General features: G+C 38.1%; 1 protein-coding gene across 1 annotated transcript in view; it reads right to left on the bottom strand.

The window, feature by feature from the left end:
• Nucleotides 1-9,903: 9,903 nt before the first annotated feature.
• The window catches only part of SLC6A11 (solute carrier family 6 member 11), a 90,094-nt gene continuing 83,264 nt past the window's right edge, over nt 9,904-16,733 (bottom strand). The window contains exons 13-15 of the mRNA XM_019620012.3: nt 16,343-16,443; nt 14,833-15,003; nt 9,904-13,500 (exon numbers count right to left, since the gene is read on the bottom strand). Coding sequence (XP_019475557.2) covers nt 13,348-13,500; nt 14,833-15,003; nt 16,343-16,443 — 425 coding nt within the window. The 3' untranslated portion in view covers nt 9,904-13,347. The remainder of the gene's footprint in view (nt 13,501-14,832; nt 15,004-16,342; nt 16,444-16,733) is intronic.

Below are 16,733 nucleotides of genomic sequence, written 5' to 3'. Positions count from 1 at the left end.
AAATATGTTTTTGGAGAAATTAGTATGTTTATTTCAAATTTAAGCAATACCTTCAGATTATTTCAGGGTAGCGAGAATGTAGAGGTAGAATTCTAACAAGTAAGGTCAAAAAAAATGAAGATATCACCCTGCCCAAAGAAGGATCAGCTAAACCTGAATCATTTCAAACAAATTTAGATTATTGCAATCTTTCAGCAAGGGAGATTTTCCACCAGTGTGCTTTAATGCTTCTCTGTCCTCCATTGAATCCTGAAAGGATTCTTATCTATCCATATTACAAGCAGCCAACCTCAGTTTATAGCTTTTGCTGTTTTGTGCCTCAAATTCTCCTTGCAGCACCTTCACCCCATTAATTCTTGTTCTGTACTCAAATGAGTCCCTTCTCAACAAAGGCATTTTATATATGAAGCTTATTACAGTAGCACTCTCGGTCCCTGAGATAGATTATGCTTTGGCAGGTTACTTATCAGCAACCTTTTGTTGCTCTTTGAAAACCAGAAAGTTGAGAAGAAGGTTAGATTCTGCTGATTTTGAATACTAAAATTCTCAAACATACATGGGCACAGGGGCAGAAAAAGTCTGAGTTACTGCTTTCCTTGGATCTTAGCACAGAGCAACCCATGCAATCAAACAAGGTTCTAAAAAAGAAATCCTGAAACCTTCCAGATGTATGCAGTGTTGATTTGTCATCCCCAATGATTAACAGAAAGAAAATGAAAACTGAATGTCTTTTACTAGACATAACAGCAGAGACGTCAGTAGCTCTTTCACGGGCCAGCTAAAATTGCAACTTGGATATTGTTTTGCCCTCCTCTTGCTGTGGAATCCAGAGTTCTACAGACTGTATATTATGTTTTACACAGAATGTGTAAGGATTTGTACTTCCAAAACAGTCTGAACCTTGTGGGAGGGTCATCCAGTGGCATAAGGTGATCCTGAATGTGGCTACATACAGCAGATAAACCTATTTGCATACTTCCAATTTGTAAGATGTCTCTTCCCACGATCCTGTAAGTAACACTGACATTTAAAAGAAATGTATTAACTGAAGTTTCCAGATTGGGAAGTCTAAAGTTGAATATTTAAACTGATTTTTAAATTAGCTACATAGATAACCTGCCAGTGTTGAGAAAAGAACTCTGTGATGGAATTTGTGGATGCCTAAAAATTCTCAAGAATGCGAACCTAGTAGCTATGAAAATCCCAGCTTGCTGGCTTCAAAGCTCGCTTTAGGACAGCCATCTTGCAGAATTCCTGAATGTACCTATTTGCAAAAATAACTGGATGCTCTCCTGGGAGTTGCTCCAGCTCAAAGCATATTTCTTCAGTGAGGCATATACAACTTCAGTACCTACCATTAATAGTGATTTCATTTGATACATGCTCTTTCTGCCTTTGTATGTCCCAGTCTTTATGAGAAACTTGCGTGCCATTAACTAATACAAACTAGATCACAGGAGCAAAGTTTCACTGGTGTAATTTTTTTTTTTTTTTTAATGAGGACTGATGGAATCACAGAAACTGCAGCCATAAAAAATATATAAATACATTCATATTATTCTCCAGAATTAGTTTTTCAATAATTTTAGAATAAGTCAAGACATCAAATTATGCAAGTCTCTACTGCTTTCCACTAGTATACATCATGATTGTTTGGCACAATGCAGTTGGTAGCCAAAACCCAAAAGGATAACAGCTTGCACAAGTCATGCCACACACTGCACAGCCCAAAGCCAAATGAGTTACTCTTTGCTTGGTTTTGTTTCATTTTTAGAAATACATCAATGGGTTATTCCAGTACACAGAATTCTAGGGACTTCTTGCCAGGCTATTGTTGATCAGCTGAGGACAGGGGGTACCATATTTTGAACATTACAGAAAGCCTACAGATCATTTCTTGCTAGTCAGAAAGCTGCAAGAAGTCAAATGAAATTCAAATGGATCTTTGCCCTTCTCCATATAGGTTGCAAGAAGCCTCAAATTTGATGTAAATCAGTCATACAGCAGAAAAGAAGCATTGGACTAACTTGGCTTTGTGTAAATAAGATAAATGAACATACATGCCCAATCTCTTGACCAACTTCAGCATTAGATCATGGTTCTCCCATCATACAGTTTTTAACTATGTTCTGCTGAGCTTTTCTTTTCTTTCCTTTTTTTTTTTTTTTTTTTTTTTAAGATTATTTTACATTGATATGGAGAATATAACTCCAACTGAAATCCAGACTGCATAATGTAGTAATCCATAGAGCACCATAGAAAGACAAAGTGAAGATCTGGCTCAGTAGGCAAGAAAGGAAGCAGTGATTCTATGTTCATCTTTCACTTTTTCAGATTTTTGCAACTTGTTTTACTGAGAATAAGTTATATCACAGGGAAAAAACTATGTAATGCCTAACTTTAGAGGCACCATTTTCCTTCTATCTTGGCCTCCAATTGCTTTGAAAATATTCTTGTCAGGCAACTAGAAAAACCAAAATGAGTCCTAAACTTAGAGCAATAGTCGAGTTTTAGCATCATGATAGAAAATGAGATGAAACAAATCCAATTACACATTGGTAGCATCTGGAGATTCAGTCTAGCATACCAGAGGACTGACACATGTGCTGGACTGTCTGGTGCTTTTGAGAGTGAGGTCACTGAAGATCTAATTCTTAATGCAAGGAAGAAGGGAGGGAAGAAGTATTAATACGTGGTGAGCCCTGGGCAAAACAAGTGTGTATCAGGCAGAAGTGAAAGCTGCCTGTGCTGAGCATCATCCCTTCTAAGAAACATCCACTGGTGTAGAAAGATAGAGCTTGCGTCAGAGGCAAGACTGGTGAGATCCTGAAAAATAACAGCAAAACAGGCTGAAGTATTTCTCCCTCCCCTCTTCTCTATTCAATTCTTGGCACAACATAAGGGGAAAAAAGTAGAAGAGATATTTGGGGGAACAATAAAACCAGCCCCTGGTGAGTAAGGTCTCAGTGATGACAGAAGTTCTATGTCCTAAAACATAGTGCTTTCTTTTTATCAGTAAACATGGCTTAAAAAAAAAAAAAAAAAAAAAAAAAAGCAGATCCTTTAAAAAAAAAAAATATAAGTCCATCACTGATAGTTATCCTATTTTTTTTTAATTTACCACTTCTGACTTGCTCACATCTGCATTTCATTCTCCTTGGTGTGTATGTTATGAATAACATTTAATGCATAATCTTGCTCCTTATGGGAGATCACTTGAAAGAAGTCCCCAGCTATAGATCAATACCTTCATTCTCAAAAGAAAAATAATCATAAATTCAATGCAAACAAAGTTCTTGGTTCTAGAATGCCAAGGGGCAGATCTCTATGCTACTCTCTTAGTAGAGAACACCCTGGCTTTCAGCACATTCACAAGCAGCATTGTGCATTCAGCACACAGGCTTAAAAACTTTCTTATATGAATTAGGATAAACTAAAGCCTCTTCTAAGTAAAGAGCTGTACAGAATCCAGCAGTATCAGAAGAGCTATGGGTTTCCATGCAAATTTTCTCCCTTCACTCATCTGTTAGAGTCACACAGGGGATCCGTAGCAGAAATGAGGACAGAATTCAGTTGTCTGTATTTTGTATCATGCACAGAGAAATACAGACATATTAGAGCCTTTTCTGATTTGATGGAAATAAAACTCTCATTCTCTACATATGCTTGTATGTACATAGTTATTTACAAGTGACAACAGAGCTTACGTTCTGCTTCCATCATTCTGCAGTAAAGCTGTGTTGTATAAGCAGAAGCAAGCACTGTCTGGTAATACAGGTGCAGGATAGCACTGCACAATTAGGGCTTCATAGGCTCTCCTTTGTCTCCTGCTTTTCTTCTACAAGTCACTTCAATGGTGCTGGAGATCTGAATTTCATGACATAAACATAGCTTAATATACATTAAAAAAATTTGCTCTAAAAGACAAAATTGCTGGAGCAATTTTAAACATTTTCAAAAGCAAACGTTGCTTAGACAGACAAATCTTGTTTTGACACGCGCCCCAGAAATAACTATGGCAGGCTCAGAATTTACATCTACATAAAGAAGGTTAATGAACCAGGAAAATTGTACTGCACAGGAAGCAAATGCCAAATATTGCTCCTAGCTCTTTCTTGTGAGTCAGTGGCTGTTGTGGGAAAGGGGGTACTAAAATAAATAGTACCACATACTTAGTGCAGTTGGAACATTCCAAAATGCCATGAAGCTGTCAGTCTGCACGTCAGAACCAACGTGCAGGCTCGTCAGGAGGAAGGCAGAGTAAATTCGGAGCTTTAAATAGTCACCAACTTTTACAGTTGTTTATTAACAGTAATGGAAGGAAGGCCTTCTTATGATTGCACATCAGGCTTTTTATTCAGAACTATACTGTAATTATCTTTTCATGTGAAATTTGTAAGGAATACATATTTATATTTGACAAAAAAAAATCTTATTCAGAGGTGACAAAACAATTCAGATTATCTGAATATGCTTAGGGCTCCATCCCAGTATTAAACTTGGAAGCATTAACAGTTTTTTTGAGGGAGGTAGGAGAGGAACGGAGAAAGCCAAAGAGCAGTTTTAACTGATACTGAGAAATTTAACACAAGCAATGCAGCTACTTCTACCAACCTGCAACAGTTTTCTACAATTCTTCACATGGCAACTCTAACTTAATTTAAGAATAAAATGATTTTAACCTAGAAGAGGGTAGGTTTAGCTTAGATATAAGGAAGAAATTCTTCAGCATGAAAGTGGTGAGGCACTGGAACACATTACTCAGAGAAGCTGTGGGTGCCCATCCCTGGGACTGTTCCAAGCCAGGCTGGATAGGGCCATGGGCAGACTAGTCTAGTGGGTGGTAACCAGCCTACAGCGGGGGTTGGAACTGAGTGGGCTTTAGGGTCACTCCCAACCCAAGTGATTCTATGCTTCTAACTTGAAGAAAATTCAAATTAGATGAGTGACTGCATCAAAAATATTTCTTGCTGAATTTTAACAGCGCTGGATGCAGGACAGTATGCTTGCCCTCCTACCTTGGGTGATACAGCCTACAGTTCTTCTAATAGGCAGAAAGCAGTGATCCTACAATAGTTACTAACATTGCTGTAGGCATCAAAATGTATGACTATCTATGGGGACACAAGCAATCCTGAACCCAGAAATTACTTTGGAGTATAATTACTTACATGTAGAAGGCCATCTATTTCACATTCATTCCAAGAATTTGAGGATTACAAATATTTAATTCTAAACAGCGATTTGACAGCAAAGGTTTTGGGGAAGCATGGAAACAATCTGCAGGATGTAAGCCTAGCTAATGCTTCCAACTGACAGTTGCAGTGTAGGTATGGCAGCTGTCTCTGGTAGCATCCTTAGAAGACACCTCCAGCAAAGGCCAGTAATGAAACAGCTCAATCACTCCGACAATGTAACTGTGTGATTTACTTGCACAGCTTGTTGCTAAGTGTCTTACCATAAATATTTACAAACACCTCCTACTGTGGCTTCAAAAGATAGAATTATTCTAAGAATTAAGCTCAGGCTTTAGTTGAGCTATGAGTTTGATCACCTCAGACACAGGTAAGGGCAGAACTTCAGAAGTGATCACACTGGCGATGTTTCCACAGGTATTAAGAAAGCCACACTGCTGCATTCGCTGCCTGTTTCTGGTAAATTGATTCTTTGCTCAAGATTGGTCTGTTCAGTGCAGAGTATGGCACTTTATTCTATTCTTCTCTGTTTAGCATTTGATTACAACTTAGTTGTTTCCAGAGAAAATGACACAGAAAGAATTTTTCTGGAGAAGACCAGCAGTTGTTTAAAACAATAAATCAGGCACATAGTAATGCCTTTCTGAATCACTGAGAAAAAAATTCAACACTGCACATCCACCTTCTTTTTCCCACAGGACGATATGGGTTGTTACTCTTCCTTGAGGCACACGTTACTCCCCATTATTTTAAAAAGGAAAACAATCGCTGTCACACTGAAATAAGTAGCTTCACAGCAGCAGCTTCATATTTTTAGAAATAAATTGTAATATACCTTCTCCGTAAAGAACGTAAATGCAGTTTCACGTGCCGGTTGGGCTGCAAAGGAAGCTCCGTTGGCTCCGCGAGCCCGGTTTTGTTGCCGAGCTGTGGGGACAGGGAGATTTTTTGCTGGCACGTGCTGCCACCTAACGGCCTGGAAGCCAGATCTTTCGACGGAATGGGAGCTGCAACAAAACCGGGTGGAACTGCAGGAGGGCCTGGCAAAGCAGGATCTGAAGTGCTGACAGCAGACCACCTATCAAGTATACGTAAAGAAGTAGAAAGAGGCAGTGATAGAGTTCACCTCTACTTGCTTTCTGCAAGCAGTGGGTATGTAAGTCGTTTTTAATATTATCTCGTAGGGTCATCAGGTTTAGAGCAATTCCAACCAAAAGGTGTCCCCACTGCACCACAGAAGCGTCATTACCAGATGCCTTTCTAGAGCACCTTACAGCTGAGGAGGCTGTTAACCATTGTTTTTCTACTCCACACCAAAAAAAGAAACCTTCCCCAGGGAATGCCTCGACATCACATCATAGCTGAGCACAGGGGCTGCAAGCTACATAAGCTATTTTCTCAAGTTTTAGTTCTCCCTCAGCTAGCAGAAGTCCAAAATTTAGGTCAAATTAAAAAGGCAAGAAAAATCTGTTTCAGCTGGCTCTATCTGAACAAAGAATGGTAGCTGCTGAAAGAAAGCAACATTCCCAGATGTGAAAAGTACTAACTTCACTGAGTTTTAGTATTTCATAGGCAGTTCTAAGAGTCCATGAAGGTATGTCACAAGCTTATATTTTAATAACCAGTCTAGAGTTACAGTAGCAGATTTAGTGCCCTCAGTGCTGTGCTTTCACTCCATCCTACCTGGACATTATTACATTATTTCCCAAAACAGAACTACTAATTTTCAATACAAAATTACCTATTATAACATTTGATTTTTTTTTTTATACAAGGGACACACAGTCTATAAAGGCACAGATAGATTAAACTCCTTCAGCTAAATACATAAAGCTCGTGTTTACTACATCTCTACACAATAACTCAAAAGACATCTCAGTCCATACAGACAAGGAGTGTGTAACAGGATCATGCCAAGCCAGGTGTGACAGTTTCCAGCATGAACATGCAAGATTCTCAGTACATTCAGTAGAAAGGTTTCTAGAGAGATGCAGAGCAACTTGTTCAAATGATTTAAGTAACTAGGAATTTTAAAGCAGTAACAGCATTGTAGGACATAATGCAGACTTACAGTTTGAACCTTGCATGGGTGGGACAGACAATGGAGGAACCTCCAGGGATTGGGTTTAGCAGAGGCAGGAGTAACTGAGAAACAGTCTGCATATTCTGTTAGTCCAAATCCTACAACAGTTTTGCCAGCTCAGATCAATAGCACACAAAAGCCTCCAATATCATAGAAGCTACAATACCAGAAAAATAATTGAGACAAAAGCCTATCATCCAACTCACACTGCACAACTCCAACCTGATACATCCTTGATGAAGGTAGAAGTTATCACAGGCAGTGCATTCATGGTATCAGCTCCAAGTGAAAAAAGGTGTGTAGCACCCAGCAATCATCCATAACGTTTCATTTATACTCCTTTCCCTCTTACTCCCAAGCAGCAGTATCTCCCTACCTCCTCTTGTACTGCTTTCCTTTTCTTTCTCCATCATGGATATCATGTGCTGTCAATTACTTTTAATTAATTCAAGCAGCCAGTAACCTCCAATGCCATCACTTTCCCTTCTTCTACTGTAAAAGCAGAAAATTGCATTGAAGAAAAATGTGTAGAAGGGGAGCAGTAATTGCCACAGAAACAGTAGGCACTAAAATTTGGAGAGAAGTACGTTCTAGAAGAGCCCAAAAATACTTTCCATAAAATCTGAAGCAAAAACTTGATAGCAGGGACTTTTAAACATATCATGGGTTTGTTTTCTGAAGAGTATCTAAAAATAGGTAGATGAAAGCTGATTAAGTATCACTTATGATACAGAGTGCTTTCCTCATTGACAGGAAGAAATTGGTTGGGTCCTAAGATTTTTAGCTTGATTCTATTACTCTCTTCGCTTCCACTTAATGACCTACAGAGCATTATATGTTTTGTTTTTATTTGCTAGTATTTCAACACAGACAACAAAACCCATTTCACTGGAAAATGGAAGGAAAAAAAACAACAAGCCTGCAGGCTGATAAAGCCCAAGAATATTCTTGGGTACATTTCTGTTGAAGTTCATGCATTTGTTCTTCTGAATTAATTTGGGGGCAAGCTGAGTAGGGCTTGGTTAGAAAGAATAACAGTGTTTTGTCATCCCCACTGAAACAGAGCTCAGCACAGCATGGTGCTTGGCAGCAGCCTCTGATCCACTAACTACCCAGCAAAATTTGCTCCTGCTGACAAGCCCAGTTGTGTTGATTCAAAGATGGAAGGATATAAACACATAAACAGCCCTGATGTCTCCCGCTGTGTGCAAATAATGACATTATACCTCCTCCCAACGCGTGAAAGCACAAGTGGTGCAATGTCTTGGCTGCATCCATTTTAAATGGTTTGTGTTGTCTTAATCATTTCTACCTCTCACTTGTGCACGGGATGCCAGGACTTCCTGGTGCCAGTGCTGATCAGAGCACAGCAAAATTCCACGTCACTAGCTGCAACCAAACTTAGAATTGGCCCTGGAGGTGTCTGCCTGAGTAGCTGCGGTTTGCTCTTCTGAGCATGGCATGGCTTAACTGCAGTTTTTAGCCCTTTGGGAAGAAGAGAAGAATGATTCATCTGAGTGTACTATGATGGGTGTGATCAATTAAATAGAAAGAGATCAGCCAGAGCTCTCAGATTTCCTGATAAATTGTTTTACTTTAAAGTTTAGGAAAGGATGCTGTGCCTCTTTGTGTTGTAGTAAGTACTGGGAGTTGGCTGACTGACTACATTAATAGCAAGCCGACAGAAACTGAAAGCATATCCCAAATATTGTCACCATCCATCTATAGCAAGGGACTCTCAGCTGCCTTTATGCTTCTCTTCTTGTTTAATTGAAATACCACAGTAGCCAGGACCTTCTTCCCACAAGAAACATCTTGTGGAAAATGGGCCTGACCAAGGCTTCTTGTATATCTTATATTAGCCCTAGAAACAATTAGAGGCAAGAGATTCCTCAGAACATTCAAAAAAAAATTTTTTTTCCACTTACGACAATGCATGTACTTCTGTTTGCTGGTATCAACAACAAAGCTCAAGGCAATGCTTTTCACAGGGTGGACAAACACAGGTGATGGTCAAGGCAGTTGAAGGTCACAGATGCACAAAATTAGCTTGAAAGCTCAAGCAGAGCATTGTACAGTCTGTGTGAGCAGGGCCAGCAAACAAAACAGGTGTGACTGTGACTGGAATTCAGATGAGCTGAAGGAGTGCTAGACATGGCTGGCATTGGTTGCAGCTCTCAGTGATCAAAGGTCAAAAAAGTAGAAGGAACAGATCCTTTTAAAATTAAGAGATCTGCTACTCCTCCCTCAAATTCTCACCTTTAATCATGTTAATCCATAACATATGCAGAAGTTGGAAGATGGTATTTATCTTGCAGCGTACCTCCCTTCAGCCCTAATATCTGTAAGGCCAGGTTATAAACATTATGGACAGTTACAAAGAGCTAAATGTATGTTTTTATTGGGTAAGGTTTCAGCTAGATTGGTTTCTGAGCTGGCTCTCTCCACGGCTTTTCTAACATTGCTGAAAAAGCAGGGCCCAGAAAAACGCAGTCACAAGGGGGGAAGTATGGGGGAATTCAGAAAGTAGCGGCCGATCTTCCCTTTTCCATGGCAACATGGATATGATAAGTAAAAGTGACATTAACTTATGAGATCAGGATACTTCAGTTCAGTTTGTTTCAGCCACAGATTTATTGTGTGACCTCAAATGACTTAATTTCCTCATTGACAAATTCCCAATTTAAAATTGAGGGACACATTTCTGCTTTAACAATATACTTGTGCTTATTTCATTTGTCAAGTAAGGGTATTATAAAATACAAAGATATAAACTAAAATACACAGAATAAGTTTTGCCCATTTTCTTTAATTTTTAAAAACAAAAATGTATGAAATCTTGTGCCCTTGAAAACCAAACAGAATCTTTCTGTGTTCAAAATGTTGCATAAACCTTGGAGGTTATGATTTTTATTGAATTATTTTAAATAATACTGTGGATACTTCAGAAAAGGGCAATACTGTTTCTAAAACATAAAAAAATCATCACAGTATAGTTGTTTTCTGCATTTTCCACCTTCATATTGTTTCAAAAACAAAAATAATAATAATCACAGTACTACTAGGAAATCTGCCCTCCCACAGCCACCCTCCCAAAAAAAGAAATATATTTTAAAAAATATCAGTAAAGTGTTAAACAAGTCAGATATTAAATGCACACATTTACAAGAACAGCATATTAGCAATACAGTATAATGCTTTAGACCATGTCAAACCACATGTATGTGTATAAAGCTAGCAGTGAAATGGTTCATAGCAGCAGAACAGGAAGCATATTCCAAAGTACATAGCTCCTGTGGAGATATTTGGATGAATACTACAGTTCAAGGTACACTGACAAGCAAAAATGCACAAGTCAGGGTTTGTATTTTTTTCTGCTACAGCAACATGTGTTATCATTTAAAGGGTAATCTTGATTTGTCTGGGATTTTCCTTTTGAATCTAATGGGTGGCCCAGTTAATCAGTGTGGATTCCACCTATCGGCACAGTTTAAACATTCATAAAAATAACTTCATTGAAATCAAGGCGAAAGGCCAAGCACGACCCAATAGTGCATCTACATTTGCTCATCCTTCACTGGCAAGAAAATGGGTTGATATTTACATCACAAGGCTCATCTGTGACTTTGGGGTCTTAGGTTCCGGGTGGAGAAAAAAACTAAAAAGGGACACCAAGTTAGAAATATTTGTCACTTACTTAGATAGAAAAAAAAAAAAAATCTAGATTTTGGAGTGGACATGTCTTCAGCTTGCAGTCATGTCATTTTATTTTCTACAGCTATGTAACTCAATCTGGAGTTTCAGTTTTGGGAACATTTCTCTTTCAGAAGTATAATTTCCCAATTGGAGAGTGATTTTCATTAGTCACCTCCAGTTCCGTATGTGAAGCTCAAGAGACCCCCCGAGCTGGCCCAACATTCACAAGATGATGGCTTTGCACTGTTATGAAGGCTGGCTCCTTCAACATGTCCTTTACTAAGCACTTTACCTAGTGATAGAGACATGCAAATTCAAGCAAGACTTCGAATATTTGAAGTGGAATTGCGGTAGAAAAGTTTTTAGACACCAAAAATACAAATAAAATGAAGTAAAACAAAATAGATCAATTAATGCTGTCGCTTGAGACAGTGATTCTATGAAAGATGCTTTTTTAAAAGGTATGGTATTGAGATCATAATGAAATTTTGCCTACTTATACAGCTTCATGTAATATTAAGGTGTGCCGAGTGACTTCCAGTGAACTGTTTTCACTACTGAAAGGCCACCAGACACTTCTTTTTCTAATAAATTCATATGTTGGTATCTGAGGTTTGCTGATCTTTAATTGCAAGAGGACAGCAAATTTTACAACATTTTGTCAGAGCTCTCTTAGGCTGTTTGTCTCTCCCCACTGAATACTGTGCAGTATTCCTCTACAGGTTTATCATCCAGCCATTAAAAGAAAAACAGGATGGGAAAAGAATTAATTGTCCAGAAATAACATTTTGGAATATTGGCAGAAAGAAAAAAAAAAAAAAGAGAGAGAGAGAGAACCAAGAGTCTACCCACAGATTTTGATACTTGAAGCACACACTTGCTTACCTCATGGTAAAATTCCATTGGTTGGATTCAAATAAAATCTGTTTAAGTTAATACAACTGATTGAATAAAAAGGCTTGATATCAGAAAACTCTACTGTTGCCTTTGAGAAACAGAGAAGTAACAACTTCCCAGCCTTAATTCTTTCATCTGTACAGATTACCTCTTGGAACTCTGGTAAAAATTAAGGACTGATTACTCTGGTGTTCCACAAAATAAATTCCTACTCTAATTTCAGTGCAAGCCTCAATCCCATTCAGAGTAGAAAATTCAGTGCCTAATCCGAGAGTTTTTAGAAAGTACCTTAAAAATCAGAACAGCAATATAGTACTACGCATCACGATTATAGGATCCCTAATTTCTTTTAAGGGGAATGAACAGACAGACTGCCAAATGTTTGAAGAGACAGAGGCCAAGGTATGGAAAGCTCTAAACCTGATCGTTTTTTTTCCTTAGAACATCTCTGCACACATAGAGAGACCTTGACCTCCTCCTGTTGTACAAGCATAAACACATCTCACTTCAGGGGATGGGAAGTGTCAACCGAAATGAAGTACTGGCTACCCAGCCACTAAAGAAAATGAAAAAGCTTTAGAAGTCTCCTGAAGCAGTACATGTCATCTCAGAGGGCATTAACTTACAAGAAAAGAAAAATTTATAACTCTTAAAAAATATATATTCTTAATCCAATCTCCAGAAAAAAAAAAAGAACAGTGACTCAGAAGTGGGGCTATCTCACAACATTTTCAGGCCTGTTGGAAACAGATGGAACATGGAGGGAAGGCAGTAAAAGCGGTCGAGGTGGTGCTTCCAGTCAGCTTCACAAAACTTGCCCTGAAAGAGGAGCTTTGTTAGGTGCAAAACTCAGTCTTGCAGCTGTGCTGGCCCAGAAGAAAGACCGAATCGTACACGGTGTGGTGCAAAAGCCACTGATCTCAGTTGGAAAAGCTCCTGCTGGTTTCTTGTTGACTTTGTTGACTTTGGGTACAGCCCACTTTAGACAGCTCTAAGGTAACGGCATTTAACATGTGTGTTAAATAATGTAACATATCCTCAGCTTCTTCCAGTATAAACAACAGGACATTCTGGTACTTTTTATATACATACATTAAAAGCTGAAATGGTCTGAAATACCTGGAGATTAGAATGCATATAGCTATACAACATCACGCCTGCCAGAAATCAAAGTAGAAAAGCTTTACAGCACATTATACAGGTCTCTCTAATTTCTAAAGAGCATTTACTGGAGTTACCATATTACAAGAAGTTCATTACTAACATATCATATAATACTATTTCTTTTTCTTTTACATAATCTTAATACTTATATAGTAATTTTTAAAAAATCACTTTTAAACAAGTATACAATTTTCACTTTAAAATTAACTGGTTAATAAAATTTTGTGCAAAACAAGCCAGCTTCTATAATTAAGTGAATTTATTTATTTTTATACAAAAAAAAAAAAAAAAAAAAAAAAAAAAAGAGTTCTTTCAGAAATGTGTCTCCTTTTCCGTAATGGCTGAAATGGTGCCATCTCCTTTCAGTTTGGCATCGCAGTCATTTATTGCTGCAATGTAGCATCTTCCTCCAAATTTCCCTCTCATCTTCAGATCCGAGCTAGGTGTAATCAACTTCCTGAATTTCTAGAGAATGCAAGAAAATGGAAATCATTATCTTTTTCCCGCTCAGAGCATTTCTCAAACAGGTTGACTTTAAAGCTGTCTTTTCTTGGAAGTCTCATTCTCGTGACTCTGTCCATCCATAAGACTGCATTGCAGTTCTTTTCACATCACACCAGACCAAAGGATAGAGAAGGAAGGTGAAGACAAAGTAAAAGAGAATTTTCATGCTAATTTAAAGGTACAGTCTTCTTTTATGTGTAAATTCAGCAACGCTCTGGCTATAGCCTGTTTCAAAGAATCATAGGGGTTGGAAGAGACCTCTAGAGATCATCAATATAGGAAGGTACTAGTAAGATACCTACTTTTATTGTGTATTATCTAAGGAACTGTAGATAGAATCATAAAATTGTTCAGGTTGGAAAAGACCCTCAAGGTCATCAAGTCCAACCTCAAACTAACCATACTACCCTACCTCTAACAACCACCACAAAATCGTGTCCCTGACCACCACATTCAGATGGTTTTTAAACACATCCCGGTATGGTGACTCAACCACTTCCCTGGGGGAGCCTATTCCAGTGCTTAACAACCCTTCTGTAAAGTTTTTCCTGATATCCAACCTAAACTTCTCCTGGCACAACTTGAGGCCATTTCCCCTTATCCTCTCACCGAGACAACAGAGCCATCTTCTTCTGGAATATGAGAAATCCCAAATAGCTGAAAAAGATTTATGTTCTTGTTTCTTTGATCATAGGTATCTTCACTGTCTTTTGAGAAATTTTCTTAAATTTAATAATCTTAGTCTAGACCTGAGATAGCCTGATACCAATTCTTAGTAAATTGTACTGAATATTTATTTTTGCCTCTGTTTCTCACTTAGAGAACTGTAATTGGGGAAAGTGTCCAGCAAACCTATGTGAGTGTTTGCTACCCAGCTCCTGGACGAAAATCCTAGGGACACAAACATCAATTATCAAAATCATAGAAAGATGACTGACTTGAATCAAAGGCTGATATAAACCTTCTTGATTTAGATAATGTTATAGATATTTTAAACTTCAAATTCAGCAGGAAAAGGAACAGAGCAGATTAGAGTATTGGTTAGCTACCACAGGCTCAAGCCAGTGAAGGCAGAAAAGCAGTGTGGAAATTCCAATGAAAATAGAGAGAATACAGATGCTTCTTTCCACCAAAGACAGTACCAGGCTGCAAGAGTCAAATACCATTGGGACACGTATATGGAGCCTACCTGAAACAAAGACATTGATTTTCTGATGAAACTGTGCATAGTCTTATGCAAGTGAGACTTCCATTCCAACTTCTTTGTCAGTACCGCTAATCTGAAAATCTCACCTCTATGAAAGTGCCTTCTGCCTTCCAGAACTTAATGCAGATCCACAAAGGGATACAAATCATGGAAGAGAGAGCCATCAGCCACCCTATGCCATAACCCCAGTCAGGATATGTATATACATTGTTATACTTCAAAGGCTTGTATTTCACCAGGAAAAAAATGAAGATTCCCTGAAATAAGCAGAGAAAAATATTAGCAGTATTTGAAATAGCACTGCCTGTCTAACAAGAAAATGATTGAGTGTTTAGGCAAGGCCAATCTCCCTAAAGGTAGGAAGCAGAGTGTTACAGTCAGAAAAAAAACAACAAACCAAACCAAACCAAAACAACAACAACAACAAAACCACAGCAATATATTCTTCTATGTACATCTGAAATAATGTGTCTCAGATTATTGCACTGAAATTAACAACCTTTCAAGTTTTAATCCTATTTACTACTCAGTGACAATAAAACCTGCCTTTTGATGACAAACAGTACCTAGGCAGGAAAGATTAAGTTTTGCTACCATGAACCAGCTGTGATTAGGTGACACTCTACCACCTGTCATGATGAAAAATGAAAGCCACAGTTGTCAAAGTTGCCTTAATCTGCTGTCATAACAGCAGTTCTGCAGGCCAAATCTTTCATCCTCTCAGAAGCTCTAACATATTTGTATAAATTAAACCAGTGTATAATTAAGTAGTTTAGACTTCCTAAGTTTATGTAATACAGAAAGTTGCCATGTGTTTACTCCAAAGTCACAACATGAGTGTACAAGAGCAAGTGACATTTTCTTCATTTCTGAGTTGGAGAAAAATAGCCAGGAATTTTCACAACCTTGCAAATGATTGAGCTCAAGGGAGCCTGGATCTTCAGGTGTTCTAATGTCTATGCTTTTTCACCTTGCTATCACTTAGTTATTACGGGAAAACTGAAAAGTTTTAGTATTTAATATTCAAACTCTTGTGGATCACATTTATGGGCAATTTGATCATGTATCTTTTCTAATTTTGTCTCTTTTATGTAGCCACAGCAGAGTGCTATACTTTCAGCTTCTTCCTTCCCCTTCTTCATGCATATGAATTGTATCGTTTGTTTATTCTACTATCTAAGCTGGAAGGAAAAATGTGCAGGTTTCTTTGGAATATATCTAGTCACCCGAAGAGAGGGGAGGAAACAGGAGGCTAGAGTGACAGAGAAACCTACACAAGTCTGGGGGAGTTTGAGTTATGCTTGGTAGGCACAGAGTATTACCAAAGCACTGAATCTCTCTTATATTGGCAAATGTTCACTTAGGCCTCTGAGTTTATCTTTTTCTATTACTGTATATAAAGATTTTTAACAATTCACAGAACATAAAAATTTAACAACTTTTAAAGATTCTACCGAGTTTTTGCATTAAAACAAACACTGCAAATCAACAGGTATTTTTTTCAACTGTTGAACTATTAACAGTAGTAAACTTCTAAAATTACATACAAAATATCCCATGTATCTAAAACAAGTTGCTCAGATATTCTATACTTACTGCACAAATACCTGGAGTTAAGACCATCCAGCACCACTTAATCAATGACAATGGTTTATACCCAATCATGTCCTCAATGTTATCATAAAAGCGATTGCTGCCTGCCCAAAAAAGCAAAGCAAAAGAAGATGTAGAATGTACATGCACAAGGTTACAGAGGTCAGCATTTAAAATTGAACAGACAAAAATGTGGGTTCTGTCAAAGCTTCAGAAATTGAGGCTGCTATCTCTTTGTCTCACACATACAACTGTCTTTTGCTCCATACTTCTGGCAGGGATTGCTGCCTACATACATGTCTGACAAATATCAACAGAGAGTAGTAGTGGGCAAGCTATCAGACAAGAATGACTTCTGTCAGTAACAGTTTGAGTAGGCCAAGCTGAAATGTAC

Source organism: Meleagris gallopavo, chromosome 14, assembly GCF_905368555.1.
Source record: "Meleagris gallopavo chromosome 14, MGAL_WU_HG_1.1, whole genome shotgun sequence".
In the NCBI taxonomy this organism is placed as follows: domain Eukaryota; kingdom Metazoa; phylum Chordata; class Aves; order Galliformes; family Phasianidae; genus Meleagris; species Meleagris gallopavo.
This window is presented reverse-complemented; position numbering and strand designations above follow the sequence as displayed.